Source organism: Lithobates pipiens, unplaced genomic scaffold (assembly GCF_037356315.1).
Source record: "Lithobates pipiens isolate NorthernLeopardFrog02 unplaced genomic scaffold, aLitPip1_a1.2 Scaffold_13, whole genome shotgun sequence".
Lineage (NCBI taxonomy): Eukaryota > Metazoa > Chordata > Amphibia > Anura > Ranidae > Lithobates > Lithobates pipiens.
Genome location: NW_027507718.1, coordinates 525,536,502 through 525,557,869, shown reverse-complemented (window position 1 = coordinate 525,557,869; position 21,368 = coordinate 525,536,502). Strand labels below are relative to the sequence as shown.

The 21,368-nt window shown below is 48.2% G+C and overlaps 1 protein-coding gene across 1 annotated transcript in view; it reads left to right on the top strand.

The window, feature by feature from the left end:
* LOC143975943 (vomeronasal type-2 receptor 26-like) overlaps positions 1-21,368 on the top strand; it is a 72,015-nt gene that overhangs the window by 22,304 nt on the left and 28,343 nt on the right. The window contains exon 3 of the mRNA XM_077478474.1: positions 7,032-7,820. Within this exon, the coding sequence (XP_077334600.1) occupies positions 7,032-7,820 (789 nt within the window). The remainder of the gene's footprint in view (positions 1-7,031; positions 7,821-21,368) is intronic.

The window sequence follows — 21,368 nt, the reverse complement described above, 5'->3', positions numbered from 1 at the left end:
ACAGTCATTTCCTGTTATCTTTCCACACCATAGAAAAGGAAAATAGCTAGTCCATTTACAGTTTTGGTCACTAGATGGCAGCCAATACTAGTGAATACATTGTCCATAGATTTACATTGTATTTCACATTATTTGCGTTAATACACAATTATATCCCCGCTACACTAGCTACAAACGACTACCTGACAGGTCCCGCGGGCTTGTGCGCAGATAAAGGGGGACAACTTTAGATATGTAGACTGTAATTAGATTTTACGCACTGGGCTCTACACTATCTGGAAAAACGTTTGGCTTTTTCTTAGGTCAGAGAACTTACGTTTCATTTCTAAAAAAAAAAAAAAACTAAATATTAGTTGGAGATGATATGTATCCCTTCTCATCCCTCTGTATAAATAATGTGTCCCGCAGAAAAAATTAATTAAAAAAAATAAAAAATATTAAAATTCAACAGCTACAAATACTGCAGCTGCTGACTTGTAATATATGTACACTTACCTGTTCTGGGCGCCTGCGATGTTGGGTCCCAAAGCCGACGCATCCCTTGGCTCTCGGGTGGAGGTTCCGCCATCTTCGGTAAGGGAATCAGGAAGTGAAGCCTTGCGGCTTCACTTCCTGGTTCCCTAGTGCGCATGCTTGAGTTGCACTGCGCATCCTCCCTCTTCCCTGCTATTTTCTGAGACCTGTGTGTCTCCCACACGACAGCAGGGGGGGATGGAGTAGGCGCCGGACGGTGATCTATGCCCGGAAGTGGGAGCAAATACCTGTATTACACATGTATCTGCTCCCTCCTCCCCTTTGAAAGGTGTCAAATATGACACCGGAGGTGGGGAGGATTCCAAAAAGCGGAAGTTCCATGTTTGGGTGGAATTCCGCTTTAATGATATTCATTTAGACATCCTTCACACTGGGGCCGCACCGCATTAGCGTCATTTTAGTGCCGCTTTTTGGCCACTAGTGGGAGGGTTTTAACCCCTGCTAGGGGCCGAAGAAGGGGTTAAAGCCGCCCATGTTTTGGCGCTTCCGAAGTGCTGCCAAATCGCCCCAAAGATGCTGCTTGCGGAACTTTTTGTAAGGTCCCGCAAGCACACCGCCCCAGTGTAAAAGCACTTGGGCTCCCTACCCAAAGGTGCTCTATTGGATTGAGATCTGGTGAGTGTGGAGACCATTGGAGTGCAGTGACCTCATTGTCCAGTGGTGAGATGATTGGAGCTTTGTGACATGGTGCATTATTATGCTGGAAGGAGCCATCAGAAGATGCGGACACTGTAGTCAGTGGCGACCTGTCCATTAGAACGCATGGATTCCATTTTGTTTTGTTTTTTATTTTGAAGCATGTAATTAGAGCCATAGGATTGAATAGGCTTCAAAAAAGGGTGGGCTTGGGGAGCAGAGCACTGCGCCCTGAGCCCACCCAGTTGTGTGACAATAGCCAATGAATATTTGTTATTCAGTACAAAACAGATTACAGCGCACACATACAAAAATGAGATTTATCATGCAAGGTTAGTTAAAGCGGACCTCCACCCTGAAGTGGAAGGTCCGCTCATCTGATCCATCCCCCCCCCCTCCGGTGCCACAATTGGAACCTTTCAGGGGGGAGGGAGGTGCAGATACCTGGATAATCCAGGTATCTGCACCCACTTCAGGGACAAGCTACCCGCAGCTAGCCGCAGATGCCCCAACTGACCGACCCACCAGCCGCCAACGTTTCCAGGGATGGCTCACTCGCAGCAGCTCAGCCACATCCAGCACTCCCCGGCTCTGACAGGGGAGAGAGGAGGAGGGGAGATCGAAGTGTCGTCTTGGGCAGGCCATCTGCCTCCTAAGATAGGCCTTCCGCCTTCCCCTCCCCCACGTCTCCAGCCAGGAGTAGGTAGCATTGGTTTGCCCCCCCACCACCACCAAATTATTGAGAACCAGCCGCCACTGACTGTAGTTATAAAGGGACGGAAATGGTCAGCAACAATGCTCAGGTAGGCTGGGGTGTTTAAATGATGCTCCATTGGTGGTAAGGGGCTCAAAGTGTGCCAAGAAAATTTCCCCCACACCATTACATCACCAGCCTAAACCGTTGATACAAGACAGGATAGATCCATACTTTCATGGTGTTTGCCCCAAATTCTGACCCTACCATCTGGATGTTGCAGCTGAAATCGAGACTAATCAGATGATCTTCTATTGTTTTGGTGAGCCTGTGCAAATTTCAGCCTCAGTTTCCTGTTCTTAGCTGACAGGAGTGGCACCCGGTGAGGTCTTCTGCTGCTGTCGCCCATCTGCTTCAAGTAATTACTCCTGTGTATAAAAAATGATTATGAACACCAGAAAATTATTCCCAACTTCATCAAAAAAATTCATCAAGAAATGAATATGCTATCATCAAACCAGTCCAAATAATAAAAAGGCCGCCTTTGAAAAAGTCAATGACGAAACGCGTAAGAGGGAGCCACGCACTTACGGCATTTCCGGTATGGAAGTAGGGAGCCTGGAACGCAGTTGAAGCGCACGCTGTAAACCGGCTTCCCCTACACACTATTCTGACCATATGCTGTAGTAGTTTTTTTTTACGTTTTTTTCCCATTGATGGGAAGTTTTTTGTTTTTAGTTTTAACTTTTTTTAAATAAAGCACTTTTTACTACTACACTATGGGAGCCTTATCTCTTCCTATGAGGTTCTAATCTTGGGAAGTTACTGAACAGTTTATTGGATAAGGAGATTGGGAAAGTGCTGAGCAGGAGACCGGTTTGGGCACCCTGGTTCGGTGGAATAGCTAGAGAAGCTACTGAGGAATGTCATAATAGGCTACAGGCAGACCACTGGAAAAGCCACCAAGGGAGATAACCCACGGTTATCCATATATGCCTACCAACCCTGCAGGAGTATCAGATGCTGGTGAGTGGGGACCCACAAGGGGGAGCACATGAGTCACCTGATCTGTTGAGCACAAGAGTCACTTTGATTGTTAGAACACTTGGCCATTTTGGCGTTCACCAATTTCACACTGTTGTTGGACTTTTTATTATTTCGACTGTTTGGTGATACATATATTAATTTCTTGATGATTTTTTTTTTTTATGAATTTGGGAATCATTTTCTGGTATTTATAATATTTTTTTTTTATACACAGGAGTAATTCATTTTGGTCACTTATTATATATTTGTCATTTATGATTTGGTTTGGTTGCATTAGTATTTGTAGATCACATGTTGATATCTATGATTGTAGCACCACCATTTAAGTATTTGTGCACTTTAGTGTGTTAGGGTGCACATATTTGTTTGAAAACTCGGGAATAGTTTTTTTCCCCACATATAGGTAGCGCCATCCACCCCACTTCACTTACTCACATTGACTAGCCCCTTAGGGGGTCTATTAGAGGAGGCTGCACACCTTGCCTGATCCTAAGCGTGGAGGTTTTTTTCCAAATTTTTCATCTGCTTCAAGGTTGTATGTGTTGTGCATTCAGAGATGGTATTCTGCATACCTTGGTTGTAAGGAATGGTTATTTGATTTACTGTTATCTTTCTATCATCTGAAACCAGTCTGCCCATTTACCTCTGACCTCAACAAGGCATTTTCCTCCACACAACTGCCGCTCACTGGATATTTTCTATTTTTTCTGATCATTTTCTATAAACCAGAGAGACAGTTGTGTGTGAAAATCTCAGTTGATCAGCGGTTTTTGAAATACTCAGACCAGCCCGTCCGGCACCAACAACCATGCCACGTTCAAAGTCACTTAACCACTTCAGCCCCGGAAGGATTTACCCCCTTCCTGACCAGAGCATTATTTTGCGATTCGGTGCTGCATCACTTTAACAGACAATTGCACAGTCGTGCGACGTGGCCCCCAAACAAAATTGACATCTTTTTTTCCCACAAATAGAACTTTCTTTTGGGGTTATTTGATCACCTCTGCGGTTTTTATTTTTTGTGCTATAAACAAAAAAAAAAGAGTGACAATTTTAAAAAAACGCATTATTTTTTACTAGAATACATATGCCCCAAAAATATATAAAAAAAAACTAGGACTGTTACTGATTAAAATTTTTGTGTTCAATTAATCGATTTTTTAACGCACATACAGATCCAACAACTTTTAGCTGATCTCCTTGCATTGCAACACTGCATTAGTCAGTGGTAAATGTGGTATACACTATATACACCCGACACTAGTTAGTTTCCACAATCCATGACTTAACTTCACAGTTCACACAAATACGTTTTAAATTCAAACTGTAGCACTGACGTAAGTCCTTTTTTTCTCGCAGTAGCGTGACAATCCCACTACCTCTGGTCTAACTAATCACCACTCTCACCTTATGGCATGGACCCCTGTGCAAACAGGTGGTCATGCAAGCGGGTATCAAAAGGGTTAACACGGACCATAAACTTCTCTCACGTCTCCTTAGATCTCAGAAAGGATGCCAGGTCATGTGTAGAAAGAAAAGATCTAACTGCTCACCGCTTAAGTATAAGATTTAATTTTTGTGTTCAAACACAAAACTACTCACATAAAGATGATAAAAACACAGCATGTAAAGCCGACAATCGTGTTAGTCCCGTAGGGCAGCAACAGGTGACGTCATGCGTAGCTCCTCCCCCGTACGCGTTATGTAATCAGAACTTCAACGTCACCAGACTCCTCTCTCCTTCCCTTCGTTAGCAGATAGAGGCACTTGGGAAAGGGGGGGGGTCTAGTGACGTCGATGTCCGTGACATCACCGGATCTCCGACGGAACTCCCTGAAGACCCGGAAGCCGGCGGAGAGGCGAGTACGGATCAAAAGAATTTTTGATCGATCAAAAAATTAATCGCTTAACCCAGGAATTAATCTTTCATTTCCACAGTCCTAAAAAAAACATTTTCTTTCCTCAGTTTAGGGCGATACGTAGTCTTCTACGTATTTTTGGTAAAAAAAAAAAAAAACAACAAAAAAAAAAATCGCAATAAGCATTTATTGATTGGTTTGTGAAAAAGTTATAGCGTCTACAAAATAGGGGATAGTTTTATGGCATTTTTAGTAATAATTTTTTTTACTAGTAATCGCGGCGATCAATGATTTTTTTATCACGACTGAGACACATCGGACAATTTTTACACATTTTTGGGACCATTGGCATTAATACAGAGATCGATGCTATAAAATTGAATTGATTACTGTAAAAAATGTCACTGGCAGTGAAGGGGTTAACCACTAGGGGGCGGGGAGGGGTTAAGTGTATCCTAGGGGTGTGTTTGTAACTGTCTGGGGGCGCGGCTGTGTGTGACACCACACTGATCACTGCTCCCGATGATAGGGAGCAGATGATCAGTGTGCTGTCATTAGGTGCCTGCCGAGAGCTCCGTGACCGTGCCCAACGGGTCCCATGGACTCGATCGGCATGGGGACACCCGTGATCATGTCACGGAGCGCAACAATGGGGAGATGCCGATGTAAACAGCATTTCCCCGTTCTTGAGCTCCGTGGCACGATCGCGGGTATCCCCGCGGCGATCGAGTCCGCGGGACCCGCGGGAACAGTCATGGAGCTCGCGGCATGCACGGGCACGGCGGGAAATACAAAGTAACGCACGGGTACATTACTTTGTCCAGCTGTGCCATTCTGCCGACGTATAAGTACAGGAGCCAGTCGGGAACCGGTTAAATCCTCCTTCTTCGCCATTCTGATGCTCAGTTTTTAACTTCAGCAAGTCGTCATCACCATGTCAAGATGTCTAAATGCATTGAGTTGGAGCCATGTGATTGGCTGATTAGCAATTGAATAGGTGTACCTCACAGTGGCCGGTGAGTGTATACAGGTAAATGCATAACACCATTGGTTAAACTATTTGCCTAATACCATCACACCATCATCATACCTAATATCATGGTGTAGCACTAACCCCCAAAGGAGCTGCTGGTTATTTTTGGGCTTACCGTTACCTTCCGTTCTCCTTGTTGCACGTCTAGGGGATGTCCCATGGCAAATGGCCCAGTAACTTGAGACTGACAATAGATCCACTTGAATGGATTTTATTTGCAAAACTCAAACAATTGAACAGTCTTTCAACTTGGGATCAGGGCATTGGAAAGGAAATTTCAGGTACTCTTGGTCTCAAAGTCAAATGAAACGTTAAAGAACTTGCTTACTTTGACTGCATCCAGAGAATAGCCATTCGCAACTGGATGATCACTCAGGTTGGACAGTCCCTCTCTCACAAGGCCTAGCAGCCAACAATGTGCTTACTCAGGAATAAGTCTCTGCCACAGACGTTGTTAAAATGTACAAGGTAATGTCTCTGCCACAGACATTGTTGTAGAACCATAGGAAAACGAAGCTTGAGAACACTTGTGGGATACCTGGATCTCTCAGCCTGCTTGGCGATATCCACAAGATCGGATTCTCTTGTTACTTCAGCCCTTCCAGGCTCTTGCTAAGAAAACCAACCCATACGTGGTGTTCTTCTGAAGAGTCCTCCCCTGGAATGCTTGAAGTACAGTGGGTCTCTCCCGAACCGGAGACGGCACCCAACCACCTCATAATCCTTCCTTTAGTTTCCTTGCCTCGGGCTATCCAGCCCCAAGACATTGAAGTCGGGTGGATCCGCACCCCAGGCCATAGCCTTCCTGGGAGCTGGTCAGGAAGACCAGGACCATGAAGTCAGCACATCATTCTGGACCGGAACCCCGAATCACGTGACGTCCGCATCTTAAATACCTTCTCCCAGAAAGCACAACGAGAGCGCCACTCCCACTGGACAGGCTCCGAGAAAGAGTAACTTAAGCACCTGACCAGACCAGTTCCATGCCTGCTAGAGGAGACAGTGCCCCCCTGTGGCCAGGCTGAACATTTCACAGTCCAGTCAGACTGATGCCGAGGCCCAATTTAGATAATTGTACCCAAACCAAACTGCAGTTTAGGCAACTTTAACTTTAGAAAACAGCATAGCGCGTGCTCTTAAGGAGCCCCTGCTACAATGGTAATTTTAAGGGCCACTGGATATGAATGCAAATTGAAAATGTAGTAACATAATAGTTAACTCTTTACAGATCAGCTATGGAGCCACCGATTACTCATTAAGTGACCGACGGCTTTACCCGCATGTCTTCAGGACCACTCAGAATGACCATGCCCTTTATTTGGCAATCACCAGACTTGTGAAACTTTTTGGCTGGACGTGGGTTGGAATACTTTTCTCGGATAATGATACTGGAGAGAACGAGGCTGAAGTTCTGAAGAAATATTTGACTTCCCAGAAAATTTGTGTGGCTTTTGAAAAAAGAATTACTTTGAATTCTGCTGGAATTAATCAGTGGGAAGGCACACTCCGTAAAGTACATAGTAAGGTTTTAATACTTTGTGGTTCCTTCACAGGTAATGTTGTTGATTATCTATGGGAATACACAAAGTTCATAAAGAAGTTTGTGGTTATCTTTCCCCCATCCTGGGATTTGGGTGAAATCTATGTATCAGCAATTTCTTTTGCTTCTGCTACAAGTTTAATTTTAGATATTGTCGATCCGCCAGTTCTGAGAGACGAAACTTTCTTTAATAAAAAACTGTTGTTAGCAAGACATTCAAAAACAAGGCCGCTGATAGATTTAGTGATCGTTACATCATACAATAAAACATCAACTCAAAAAGGGAAAAACATGAATTTCCAAAATTTCACTATTATCGATCGTGGAGTTTCATTAACAGACTACGTTCCGGAAGTGAAGAAAAGTATTTTTAATAGAGACTCTATACGAGTGTATGTTGCAGTAGAAGCGATGGCTGAAGCTATACATTTTTTCAACAAGTTTAATCACAGCTTTAATATTAACAGATTTATACAGGTAAAACAATATTGTCCAATGGCTGGTCAAGTATTATTTTAGCTGAATTGTTGCATAAGCCAAGTTTGAACTGTTTCTCAATAGTATTGGTGTCCGAAGATTTGAGGCTATAAATAGGAACTAGATATGTGCATTCGTTTTTGTCCGAATGCATTTTCGTCCGAATTTCGGGTATTTTCGTTATCATTTTAACAAACGATAACGAACGTGCAGAATCCGAAAACCGAAAGATCCGACATAAACAAATGCTTTATTTTCATTGCGACAACAGTTCGATACAGATAGGAGATTTGACGAAACGCTATCGAACCTGTGGTCGAATGTGCCTAACCTTAGCTCTGTGATGCCACGTACACACGATCGGAATTCTCGTCGGAAAAAGCTCTGATGGTTTTCCCGACGGAATTATGCTCAAACTGTCTTGCCTACACACGGTGACACACCAAATTCCAACCGCTAAAAACATGTACAACATGACTAGTGTAGTCTGAATGTTCCCCTTATATTATTCCTTACCCATACCTTCCCCTATTAGAAACGAGACCACACCATAGGTTGGAGTAAACTGGCCACAACAGCCTTTATTAAACATAACTCAAAATTCACTCCAATAACTTGTAAATATGAAAATATCTAAATATATATAGATATATAAATATAAATAACTTTATTACCATTAAACCACATTAAATAACATTAACTGCCCATTCTGGTGATCTCTGACGGTGACCCCACTTAAGCCAATACCAAATCACTGCGGTACACCTCACCAACTTCCCAAAGGCCTCCACCTGTGACCGGTCGGAGACAACTTCCGCCAGTGAACATAACCGTATTCCCTCCAACGTTCAGGAATACCCAGAGGGGCCGATCGTTAGATGAGCCCCCCACACCCTCAGATCCCTTCTGAGTACCTGTCTACCGTCAGAAACCACCAGAAAACACACCGCCAACACAGGAAAACCTTCAGCTGCCGTGACAACCGACGAAACCTGCAAAAGAAGAAAAGACCAGCAACAAACGACACAACAAAACAAACACATAACATTAGGGCGGGAGGGCGGGAAAAACTGCCTCCTCTGTGTCACGCTGGGATCCGAATGATCCCCTAAAGCCACACCCCTCCCTTTTATATGACCCCTCCCCTACACTGAACTTGCTTCCTGCAAACCTTTTTCCTCAGCTCCACCCATAAAGCTTAACCCACTGTGTCCCTCATCCACACTGTCATGTCCAGCACTCCTTATATCATTGCATTCATAATCCGTGCTTCTCTTGACTAGTGTAGTCTGAATGTTCCCCTTATATTATTCCTTACCCATACCTTCCCCTATTAGAAACGAGACCACACCATAGGTTGGAGTAAACTGGCCACAACAGCCTTTATTAAACATAACTCAAAATTCACTCCAATAACTTGTAAATATGAAAATATCTAAATATATATAGATATATAAATATAAATAACTTTATTACCATTAAACCACATTAAATAACATTAACTGCCCATTCTGGTGATCTCTGACGGTGACCCCACTTAAGCCAATACCAAATCACTGCGGTACACCTCACCAACTTCCCAAAGGCCTCCACCTGTGACCGGTCGGAGACAACTTCCGCCAGTGAACATAACCGTATTCCCTCCAACGTTCAGGAATACCCAGAGGGGCCGATCGTTAGATGAGCCCCCCACACCCTCAGATCCCTTCTGAGTACCTGTCTACCGTCAGAAACCACCAGAAAACACACCGCCACAGCCCGAAAGGGTGACCCCCTCAACCTTGAGGGCCACCCCACACCCTAAGAGCTATTTTGTATACCCTCCTGCAGACCCAATGACCAAAGGTCAATACCCACGTCCGACCCCCATCCTGGTTTTGTTGATGCTTACCATGGACCTAGCCCACCTCCACACCGATCTGCCCGCAACGACCTACCAAACCAAGATGGTACCCGGGAAGCGGACTCGTAAGTGCAAAACATCCGCCCTAACATCAGCTAAGATGTCCCTTTCCTTCCGTATGCCCAGGTCGTTGCCCCCTGCGTAACTGACCAACACATCCGGGGGCCTGTCCCTCATTGCAAAGCGCTCAACTTCCTTCATCACACGCTCCCACCGCATGCCCGGGAATCCCAACCACATCAACCTAGCCTCCCCCCAGGAATTCCCAACGGCCCGCCTGCCGGCTGAGCATCACCTCTCCCGGCCCCCCAGCACACGTCCGAGTGCCCTAGGATCCAAACGAGGCGTGAGGAACCTCCATCTGGAATAAAAAACATAACACAGAACACATAACAACCAACAAACGTAATATACCATAACACCTGTAACTCCCAACCCCATACTGCAAAACACTCCCAGCCGCGCCCCCACTCACCCCAGGATCAACTGCGGCCGGACATAGGAACGGAACCTCTTAGATTCCCAATGACCGATCCGGCGAACAATCGCCTCAGCCAGCCCACATCGGGCCGCCTCAGTGGCCGCCCCAATACGGAAGGAGTGCGACGAGTACTCCCGGTCGTCCAAACCCACAGTCCGCAGGCACCGTTGAAAACTGACCCGAATTGCAACCTAGAGAGAAAAGAGCCCCCCGCATGCAGCAAGAAAGGCCCCCCCCCCCTCCAGCCGCACCGCCCGAAAGGCCCTTACCGCCACCACAGGGCCCACTGCCGAGCCTGGCAAGGCAAACAGTATAATCACCACTCCCCTGCCCAGCTGGTCAGGCTTGGACCTCCGCCACCGTATACTCACCCGATCAGCAGCCACCTGTACATCCTGATCCAACAGCCCCACAGCACCCCGTTTAGACCGACACACCAACTCCCCAGTCCCAAACGCCCCATAAAACGCCAATGAAAAAGCCGCTGTGAACAGGATGGCCTTGTAAGCGGAAGAACAAACTTCCACAAGCCGGGAACAAATCGCCACCAAGTTATCACACTTCACCAGCCTGTGCGCCTCCCGACCTTTCCGTTCCCTCCTATACCCCTTCAAGGTTTGCCGCACCCAAAAAGCCGCATTCCCGTCCGGCTCTCCCCACAGCTTAAACAAAATGCCAACCCCGCCAATTTCCGATCAATCGACGCAGGTGCCAATCCCATCTCAATGTTCCGTGCCACCCAATACAGCCCCAACCAGCGCTGGTCGGAGCCCCGACCAACCGCTCCAACTCAACCATTCTGACCACACCCTAGAATAGGCCGCCCACGTGGATTCACTCAAAGACCCCTGAATCCAACCTGCGGCGACTACAAGGGCATCCCCCACATCCACCCAGGGCAAGACGCCCTAGACTCCTCCGTTCTCGGCGCCAGATCCCGAAACTCGTCCCACTGAAAACGAGAGAGCGAGTTAGCCAAAGAATTCTCCACCCCAGGTATGTGCACTGCCGAAACGTAAACATTGAGCCGTAAGCACCGAAACACCAGCCGCCGTAGCAGCCAAATGGTTGAGGACCTGAACCACCCCCATGCCGTCTCAACTAATGCGCAACTTCATATTACGGAACTCCTCCCCCCACAGCTCCAATGCCAACACCACCGGGAATAGTTCAAGCAGAACCAGGTTGCCCAACAACCCCGCCACCTCTCAAGATTGCGGCCAAGGGTCAGCACTCCACCGTCCCCGAAAATACGCCCCATAACCCGCCGACCCAGCCGCGGCAGCGACCAATTCCACATCGAAATTGCTCGCTGGCCCCGACATCCACATGTCCCGCCCGCTACAAGAGGCTAGGAATTCACGCCACGCCCGCAAGTCTTCCCTGTGTTCCTTCCCGCAGACGCACAAAATGGTTAGGCACACTCACCCCGGCCGAGGCTGCCGACAGCTGTCTGCAGAACACCCGCCCCCATAGGGATGATCCGGCAAGCAAAATTAGGCTAGCCCAACAGAGACTGCAGGGCCCTCAACCGGACCTTCTACTATCCTTGCATCTCCACCAATTCCATTCTCAGATCAAGTAATTCATTCTCGGGCAATCGACACTCCATTGCCCTCGAATCGATCACTATCCCCAAAAAACTCAAGTCCGTAACTGGTCCCTCTTTTTTATCCCCCGCCAACGGTACCCCGAACTTACCTGCAATGTGCTGTAACGTGGACAGAAAATCGCACCCACACTGGAGGCAGGCGGGGCCCACGCACAGAAAGTCGTCCAAATAGTGGATGACCGACTCCAGGCCCGAAACGTCACTCACCACCCACTCCAAAATGAGCTAAACGCCTCAAAGTAGGCGCAGGAAATGGAACAAACCCATGGGCAGGCACTTACTCATATAGAACTGGCCCCGCCAATGGCACCCCACATCTGCCTTGGCCATAAGAGCCCCGCATCCAGAAAGCCTGACCCACCTCACCGCCGCATCAAAAGACGTGTATGAGACCGTACACGCATCAGGGCCGATGAAGTCATTGACCGACCCCCCTTTAGGAAAGGACAAGTGATGAAGCAAGCGAAATTTCCCAGGCTCTTTCTCAGGAACTACACCCAGCGGGGACACCACCAGGTCGCCCCACGGTTGCACTTCGAAAGGCCCACCCATCCGGCCCAACGCCACTTCCTTGCCCAAGTTTTCGCCTACCACCCCCCGGGTGTACCAAAGCCGATCGCAAGTTCCGGGCCACTGGGGGCACCTCCGCCAATGAACAAGGAATCCTGAAACCGTCCCGAAAACTCCGAAATCAACCCCCGCGCCGCCTCACCACCCGGATACTTACTTAGGAAAGGAAGTATCCTTTCCAGGGTTACCGGCGTCATCCCTTTCGTGAGCAACATCGCCGGAACGCTTTTCTGTCCTGAAACAGCGGGACAGTGCGAGGGCGCCGCCGCAGCCGGAGCACTCGTGCTTAAATCGGCACGCTCTCCCGAATTTACCAGCCCCCCATTAAAGGGCCAGCACACACCCCACTTTTTCCCGGCCGGCAGCCCTGAGGACAACACACTCCCGCCCCCCCCTGAAGAAACGGAGCAGGAGTCCGAGCCGCAGACATCAGCCTCATCCAGAGGCTGATGTCCTTGTGGTCCCAGCGTAGTTCCGGCCGCACCGCTGCCTGGACTGTTCGTCATAACGCAGCCATGCCACCCCCCATACACCCGATAAGCCTCTCCAGTCGCGTCCATACAGCAGAACAACGCCGAGCAATGCTCGGGGTTCTTCTCCCCAATCACCCTAGCTAAGCCAGCGAACGCCTGAAGCCAATTGGAGAAAGTGCGCAGAATCACCGATACCTACGCCGCTCCTCGTCGTCCTTTTTGAACTGTCCGGCTTGACCCTATCCAAGTTGAACTTCTCAAGGGGGAGCAAAGAGAAAATCTCCACATACTCACCCATGCCAATATTCTCCCGCACCTCCTGCTCCAGGCACGCCCCCACCGGGCCCTCGAATCAACATATACTTCGCACCGGGCAGCATCCGCAATCCTGACCACATCGGTCCACGCCCCAGGTTCCGTGACCACTGGGGGGACCCCCGTGCCCCCATGTCTACCACCCCCCCAGAAGCCGCAGCGGTCGGGGGGTCCACCACCGGCGTGGCCCCGGACCCCCCTCCCCCCGACCCTGGGCCCGCAGCCATCCAGGGACCCACTTGCGGCGCCCCCGAACCCCCGACAAACTTACCCACCAGGGCCCGCAGCCCCTCCAAGAAGGTCCTGCAGCTGTCCGTGGGCCCCCCCAGGGCGACATGCCATCCCCTTGCCGTTCTGGGATACCGGGTCCCCCAGCAAATCCCCCAAGGCTTCCGTCAGAACCAAAAGATCACGTGACTTACCTGGCCGCACCGGGGCCTTGCCGACAGTCATGGTTTCGTGCGCTGCATGTGAAAATTCCTCCTCCTGCGACAGCTCACCCTCGGACTTGTCCTCCGCGGTGCGCGCTGGGGGCGCCGCCATCCCCCTGGGCGAATCGCAGACCCCCTGGTCCGCGCGTTCAGGCGCATCCCGCAGTGCCTGTGGCCCCCGACCACCCCCGGCATGCTGGTGTCCAAGACCAGCCCTGCCAGGCACCTCGGTGGCTCCCTTCATCCCACCCGCCCCAGCCCGGGAGCTGCGACCCCCCCCCGTGCCAACCCTGCCCCCCCACCGCGCGTGTCCCCATGCTGGAACCCCCAGTCCGAGGATCCCCCCCCTTCCGCTGCACCCCCAAGGCGGCTGGACCCAGAGCCCCCCGCCCGTTCCCCCCCCCCGTTCCCGGGTGCCGGCCCGACCCGTAGCCGGCGCCATTTTGCCGCGAGGCCCCGCCCCCCTCCAGTCGGCGGCGCAATGACCACCCGGACCAGGGAGAGCCAGGCACCTTCCTCTTCGCCGGGGGGACCGAGCGGTCGGCCCCCGGGCTCTGCCAGTCACGAGGTGGACGAGGTGTAGGCCCGGGGAAAAAACGCGCCGGAGGCCGAGACCTCCGCGCACGCAGCGGCGCCTCACCTGCATCCCCGACATCCTCCGCGGTGTCCTCCAGGTCCCCGCTCGGTCCCGCAGCCACTCCGCTCCGCTCGCCTCCGCCGCCCGTCTCAGCCTCTTGAAAATCAAATCCAGGTCGGCCATTACAGAGGAGCAGAGAAAAACTGCCTCCTCTGTGTCACGCTGGGATCCGAATGATCCCCTAAAGCCACACCCCTCCCTTTTATATGACCCCTCCCCTACACTGAACTTGCTTCCTGCAAACCTTTTTCCTCAGCTCCACCCATAAAGCTTAACCCACTGTGTCCCTCATCCACACTGTCATGTCCAGCACTCCTTATATCATTGCATTCATAATCCGTGCTTCTCTGGACTAGAAAAAGGAAGTTCAATACCCAGTAGCCAATAGCTTCCATAGCTTGCCAATAGCTTCCATCTCGTAGTTGAATCTGAGCATGCGTGAGTTTTTGCGCGTCGGAATTGCCAGCAGGAATTCGGCCAGCTAAATTCCGATGGAACATACACATGGTTGCATTTTCCGATGAAAAGCTCTCATCGGTCCTTTGCTGGGCGAAATTCCGATCGTGTGTACGCGGCATTAGTCCAAGATTATTCTACATAGAGAGAAAAGATTCGACATTATAGAGACAATAGCAAAAAAGGTCGAATGTGCCTAACCTAACTCTATTAGTCTAAGATTATTCAACATAGAGAAAAAAGATTCAACATGAAGATTCGACGAAGCAGTCGCCACGAGTGGACATTTGTGGTCAAATGCTCCGCCCATAGGCTATAGAAGAATTCTAATGTTGGTTGACTAGTGATAATAATTAATAAATATAATTATTACTAGTGTCATACAACATTAGAGTTCTACTATAGCTTGTAGGCGGAACATTCGACCGGAAATGTACAACTGCGGCGTCGTACAGTTTCACTGCTCCGTCGAATCTTCTTGGAACATTTGACAGACACCATAAGCCTTCAATGACAGATTCTACCTTAATTATTTCCGAATTTCGGATGAATGCATTTTTGAAAGAAACAAAATAAATAAAAATGAATTTTGGGAGTAACTAAATAAATGTATTTTTTTTTCGGATGAAAACGAAATTCGAAACAAAATATTTCAGTGTGCACATGTGTAATTGGAACCATCCTGACAAGGTAGACACAGGCCGCGTACACACGGGCGGACTGTCTGACGGACTTGGTCCGCTGAAACGTGTTTCAGCGGACAGTCCGCTCGTGTGCGGGCTTCAGCGGACTTTTTCAGCGGACAGTCTGGCGGACTAAGTCTTTCGTAATTTCCGTAATATTGTCCGTCCAACTTTGGTTTCAGCGGACAGTCCGCTCGTGAGTAGGCAAGTTGGACGGACTAAGTATGGCGCATGCTCAGAAAGGATTTACACGGCCGAAGGTTGCATTGCAGTGTATTGGACATCGTATTTCTAGTCCCGTCGTACGTGCTGTACACGTCATCGCGCAAGCTTTCAGCGGACTGTCTGTTCATCGTGTGTGGTCAAGTCCGTTCATTCAAAAGTAGGACGGACTGTCTGTCGGATTGTCTGACGGACTTAGTTGGCCAGACAGTCCGCCCGTGTGTACGCGGCCTAATTTGAGCAGGACCCTACACTAACACTAATGCCGTGTACACACTGTGACTTTCTGACAGAAAAAGTCAGATGGAATTATTTCATCGGATATTCTGATCGTGTGTGGGCTTTAGCGGACTTTTTTTTCCTCAAATTCTGACGGACCTAGAAATAGAACATGTTTTAAATCTTTTCGATGAAATCAATTTCTATGGGGAAAACCGTTTGTCTGTATGCTGTTCCGACGAAAAACGACGCAAGGGCAGCTATTGGCTACTGACTATTGAACTTCCTTTTTCTAGTCCCGTCGTAAGTGTTGTACATCACCATGTTCTAAACGATCAGACTTTGGTGTGATCGTGTGTAGGCAAGTCCGTTTCAGCTGACCTCCGTCGGAAAAAACGGTTCTGTGCATGTGGCATAAATGTTCTACCTTTTCAATGTCCCCTACTCTATCCTCCCCTAGCTGAACTAAGAAAATGGAGAAAAAACTCAAACAAAAAAACAAAGAACCCTTTAATTTATTCTTTTGTTGAAAATAGAAGGCCTCTTACCAAAATTGAGAACTTACCATAAACAACTGAAGTTGCGTTCCAGTTTTGCATTTTTCCAATAAATTGGCAAAATACTTACTTGCGGCGAACTGACCAACTCCTTATTTTAAAGCTTGCAATCTCTTCAATCAGATCCTTAAAATTCAGTTTCCGTGCAAGCTCATGTTTAACAGAGAATTGCAAGACTATTGAGGCATTGATCGCTCATGATTGACCGCAGATAGTTTTTAATTAAAGATAACTTGCTAAATTCAGGGAAGAGACAGCCCCATATATTCAGAGAGCATCCCTATCTACTGTATGTTTAGCAAAGAGATGGCCCAATTCAGCAAAGAGTATTCCCATATATTTAGAATCAGCAAAGAGATGGCCCAATGCAGTAGTAAATAGACAGCCCCATATATTCAGCAAAGCGACCGCCCAGTCCAGCAAAGACGAAGCTCCACATATTCAGCAAACAGACAGCCCCATTTATGCAGCAAAGGTAAATATATCCCCATATATTCAGCAAAGAGATGGCCCAATCCAGCAAAGAGACATTTCCAAATATTCAGCAAAGAAATGGACCATTAAAGCAAATAGACATTCCCATATCTTCAAAGAGACAGCCTGATCCAGCAAAAGAGACAACCCAATCCAGCAAGGGGTCATCCCTATATACTGTATGATTAGCAAAGAGATGGACTAATACAGCAAAGAGACATCCCCATATATTCAGCAAAGAGATGGCTCAATACAGTAAACAGACAGCCCCATATATTCAGAAAAGAGACAGCCCAATCCAGCAAAGACAAAGCCCCATATATTCAGCAAACAGACAGCCCCATTTATGCAGCAAAGATAAATATATCCCCATATATTCAGCAAAGAGATGACCCAATCCAGAAAAAGAGATATTACCAAATATTTAGCAAAGAAATGGCCCAATCAAGCAATAAGACATTCCTATATCTTCCAATATCTTCAACAACGATAGCCTAATCCAGCAAAAGAGACAACCCAATCCAGCAAAGAGACATTCCCATATATTCAGCAAAAAGACAGCCCAATCCAGCAAAAGCACAGTGCCATGTATTCAGCAAAGAGACAGGCTAATCCAGCAAAGAGACATCCCTATATATACAGCAAAGGGACATTCCTATATATTCAGCAAAGAGACATCCCAATCCAGCAAAGAGACATCCCCATATATTCAGCAAAGAGACAGCCCAATCCAGCAAAGAGACATTCCCATCCAGCAAAGAGATAGTCAAAGCACAAGCCCACATTCAGTAACATTGTCAATCAATTTACCAAAAATGTGATCTCTAACAACTTGTCTCCAGTCCACAGTGAGCATTCAGTCAGGCAAGCTACACACAGTGCAGCTCTTCCATATGGCTGAGCTGGGACTGGCACCCCCAAACCAGCATTTAATATGCGGGGAGAGGCGGAATGCGGATTATATCATTCCACCTTCCCCTCTCTCAGGCTGCAGCCATAACTTAGTGAGCTGCATCAGTTCACTCAACGGCCGCCCCGCTGAAGCAATAGTATACAAAGAGTGCTTATCCCTCATTGTCTCTGGCGGAGGTGCTGGAACACCATCCGGCACGTTCCCACCAGTAAAAAAGCCATGACAGTTAGTAAGTTAGAAACTCGGTTTGAGGCCCCTACCCAGGCACCCTACATGTGTATGGGCTGTCCCTCTCTGTTGGTGGACCGGATTCTTCACAAGCAAAAAATACACTTAAACAAGCCACCGATTGACCTCTGTAATTACAGCCACTGTGGAGCAATTCATCATCAAATTCACAAAAGAACCAATAAAGCCTTCTGAGTTAAGTCTCTTGTTGTGTCTCTTCCCTCTTCTTGGGCACCTGGCCTATGTGTACAATACAGATTACAAGACTGGAAGGCTGACAAGTCACTGCTGGAAGAGGAAAGCTGAGCTACAGAAAATGTGAAAAACTGAGAAGATTAAGCTTTCAGGACACATCACACCACAGACACTGTAGCTACGGTGGTCAGTGGTGGCTTGTTTTAAAACATATTCACTGTGAAGTCATAGTCATAATGGTCATAGTTATATAAAACTATATTTTTATATATTCTTCTATTATATATAATATCTGTAGCGCCCTGCTCTTAATGAGCAGACGCTATTGTTTTTTGCAAATGTAAGTTGTCTGAAGCTGCAGTTTGGCTCAGGCTAATTATTTCAAAGTTCTGGTCTCTGTACCAGTTCAGCTGGGTTGTGCTAGTTTCCACTTGGCCATGGGTGTCGCTGTCACCACCGGTGAGTGTTGGAAATACAACAGGCTGGATGCATTGAATACCCCTTTTACTCGGAAATAGCCCATTGGGAGTGGTTCACCCGCTGTGCACTCTGGGTGGGGGTATCTAAGGTACTGACGCCATTTTGAGGGGTTCTTTTTCCAGGGTTCGCTATCCCAACCTCATGGCCCTCCTGGCCTGGGGTGTGTGCTGCCTGTTCCTGTGTCTCGGGCCGGCTGGCCCGAGGCTTTTCAACTGAAAGGGTAGGCCCAAAAGTCTTGGGGGCCTACCAATCCAGGGGTGGTCCTGTGCTGTCTTGCCTGCGGGCAGAAGCCAAGCGACTGGAGGATCCAGGGCAGGACTTTTTCAGGAGAGGACCGAGCAACAAGGCTGGTATCTCTGGAAGAGCCTGGGAGACTCAGTTGGAGGACGCAACCTGGGTCACTAACCACACAGTATCGCCGGGTCGGCTGAAGGAAACTGGTACTGTGTGACAACAGAGACTTTGTTGGAGCATCTCACTGGCTGCTAGTTCAGTGAGAGAGGCCTATCTGGTGATTGCTAGATCCAGTCTTTGGAGCTGTTTGTCCTCTGGATCAAGGAAATACCTCTAACCCGCAATTACAAGGTACCTGAACTCCCCTTAACCCTCTATTGGAAAACTTTTTGTTTATCTCAAATAAATCTTGGAAAAAGGACTAAGTGTCGGAGCTAACATTCTTTGATTCACTTTACAACGGGACTCCTAAGATGGAGAAGCGAGTAGGTGAGATAACGGTAAGCCCAATAAAATTCAGCAGCTCCTTCGGGGGTCAGTGCTACATGTCCACTCACCGGGCCACTTTATTAGGTACACCTGTTCAATTGCTTGGTAACACAAATTGCTAATCAGCCAATCACATGGCAGCGACTCAATGCATTTAAGCATCTAGACAAGGTGAAGATGACTTGCTGAAGTTCAAACGGAGCATCAGAATGGAGAAGAAAGGGGATTTAAGTGATTTTGAACATGGCATGGCTGTTGGTGCCAGACAGGATGGTCTGAGTATTTCAAAAACTGATGATCTACTGGGGATTTTCACACACAACCATCTCTCAGGTTTACAGAGAATGGTCTGAAAAGGAGTAAAATATCCAGGAAGTGGCAGTTGTGTGGAGGAAAATTCCTTGTTTATGTAGCACCCTCTACCTTATGGACAATGGCGGAATTATAGGGGTCGCTGAGATCGCCAAGGCGACCGGGCCTCGTGCTGCAGGGGGGCCTTGAGGGCCCCCCTGTATATCTGAAGGAGTGGGCGGCTGAGACCGAGCTCCCTGATCTTCAGCCGAAGTGTAATCGGCACTGTGCGGGGAGCTCGGAGTCATCACACTGCTTGTAACTAAAGTGAAAGCAGTGTGTGCTCTTTGTCTCCCCCTACAGTGCAGTACCCGGCAGGAAGTAGTAAGATAAAGCACTGCCGTTTTTGAAAAGACTTTATGTGTGTGTGTGTGTATTTGTGTGTGTATGTGTGCGTGTATGTGTGTGTGTGTGTGTGTATGTGTATGTGTATGTGCATGTGTGTAGATATCGGGCGGGGGGGGCACACTGGGGGCATTCAAGGGCATACTAGCAGCATTTTATGGCACACTGGCAGCATTAATGGCACAGTGGCTGCAATTGATGGCACAGTTGTAGCATTTGAGGGCACAGTGGCAGCGTTTGGCACAGTGGCTGCAATTGATGGCACAGTGATAGCGTTTGATGGCACAGTGGCAGTATTTGAGATCACAGTGGCAGCGTTAAATGGGCACAGTGGCTGCAGTTGATGGCACAGTGACAGCTTTTGATGGCACAGTGGCTGCAATTGATGGCACAGTGGCTGCAATTGATGGCACAGTGGCAGCGTTAAATGGGCACAGTGGCAGCGTTTGGCACAGTGGCTGCAATTGATGGCACAGTGGCAGCCTTTGATGGCACAATGGCAGCATTTGAGGGCACAGTGGCAGCGTTAAATGAGCACGGTGGCAGTGTTAAATGAGCACGGTGGCAGTGTTAAATTGGCACGGTGGCAGCGTTTGATGGCACAGTGGCAGCGTTTGATGGCACGGTGGCAGCGTTTGATGACACAGTGGCTGCAATTGATGGCACAATGACAGCGTTTGATGGCACAGTGGCAGCGTTTGTTGGGCACAGCAGCAGCGTTTGGGTACAGTGGCAGCGTTTGATGGCACAGTGGCTGCATTTGATGATTTGGTTTATAAAAATTTTTGTGCCCCCCAAAAATTTTGAGCACCAGCCGCCGCTGTTTAGATGTATGTATGCACATTTTATGTATCTGCATTTAATCCTGCCCCCCCCTTCCCATATTAGAGCTGGGCGATTTTCTAACAAAAAATGTTGTAATTTAAAAAAAAAAACTCAATTCACAATTCGAATCCAGTTTTTTTTTTATGGACACCGCGCCAGTCCTGAGGAGCTGCGGGCAGGAGTTTTTAGGTGAGGCCGTGGCTTCGTACTAGTGCGCAGGTCTGGCCTCGCGGGCTAGGCCGAAGCCACGGCCTCACCTAAAAACTCCTGCCCGCAGCTCCTCAGGACCGGTGCGGTGTCAGCACTGATCCTGGTGAAAAAATAAATATCTAAAAAAAACTATTTACTGAAAATTTTAATCGATTTGACCTCTCAACTCAATTCAAGATTCAAATAGATTTTTTTCCCCAGCCCTACCCCATATGTGTACAATCAGAACAGATTTTTTTTTCTTG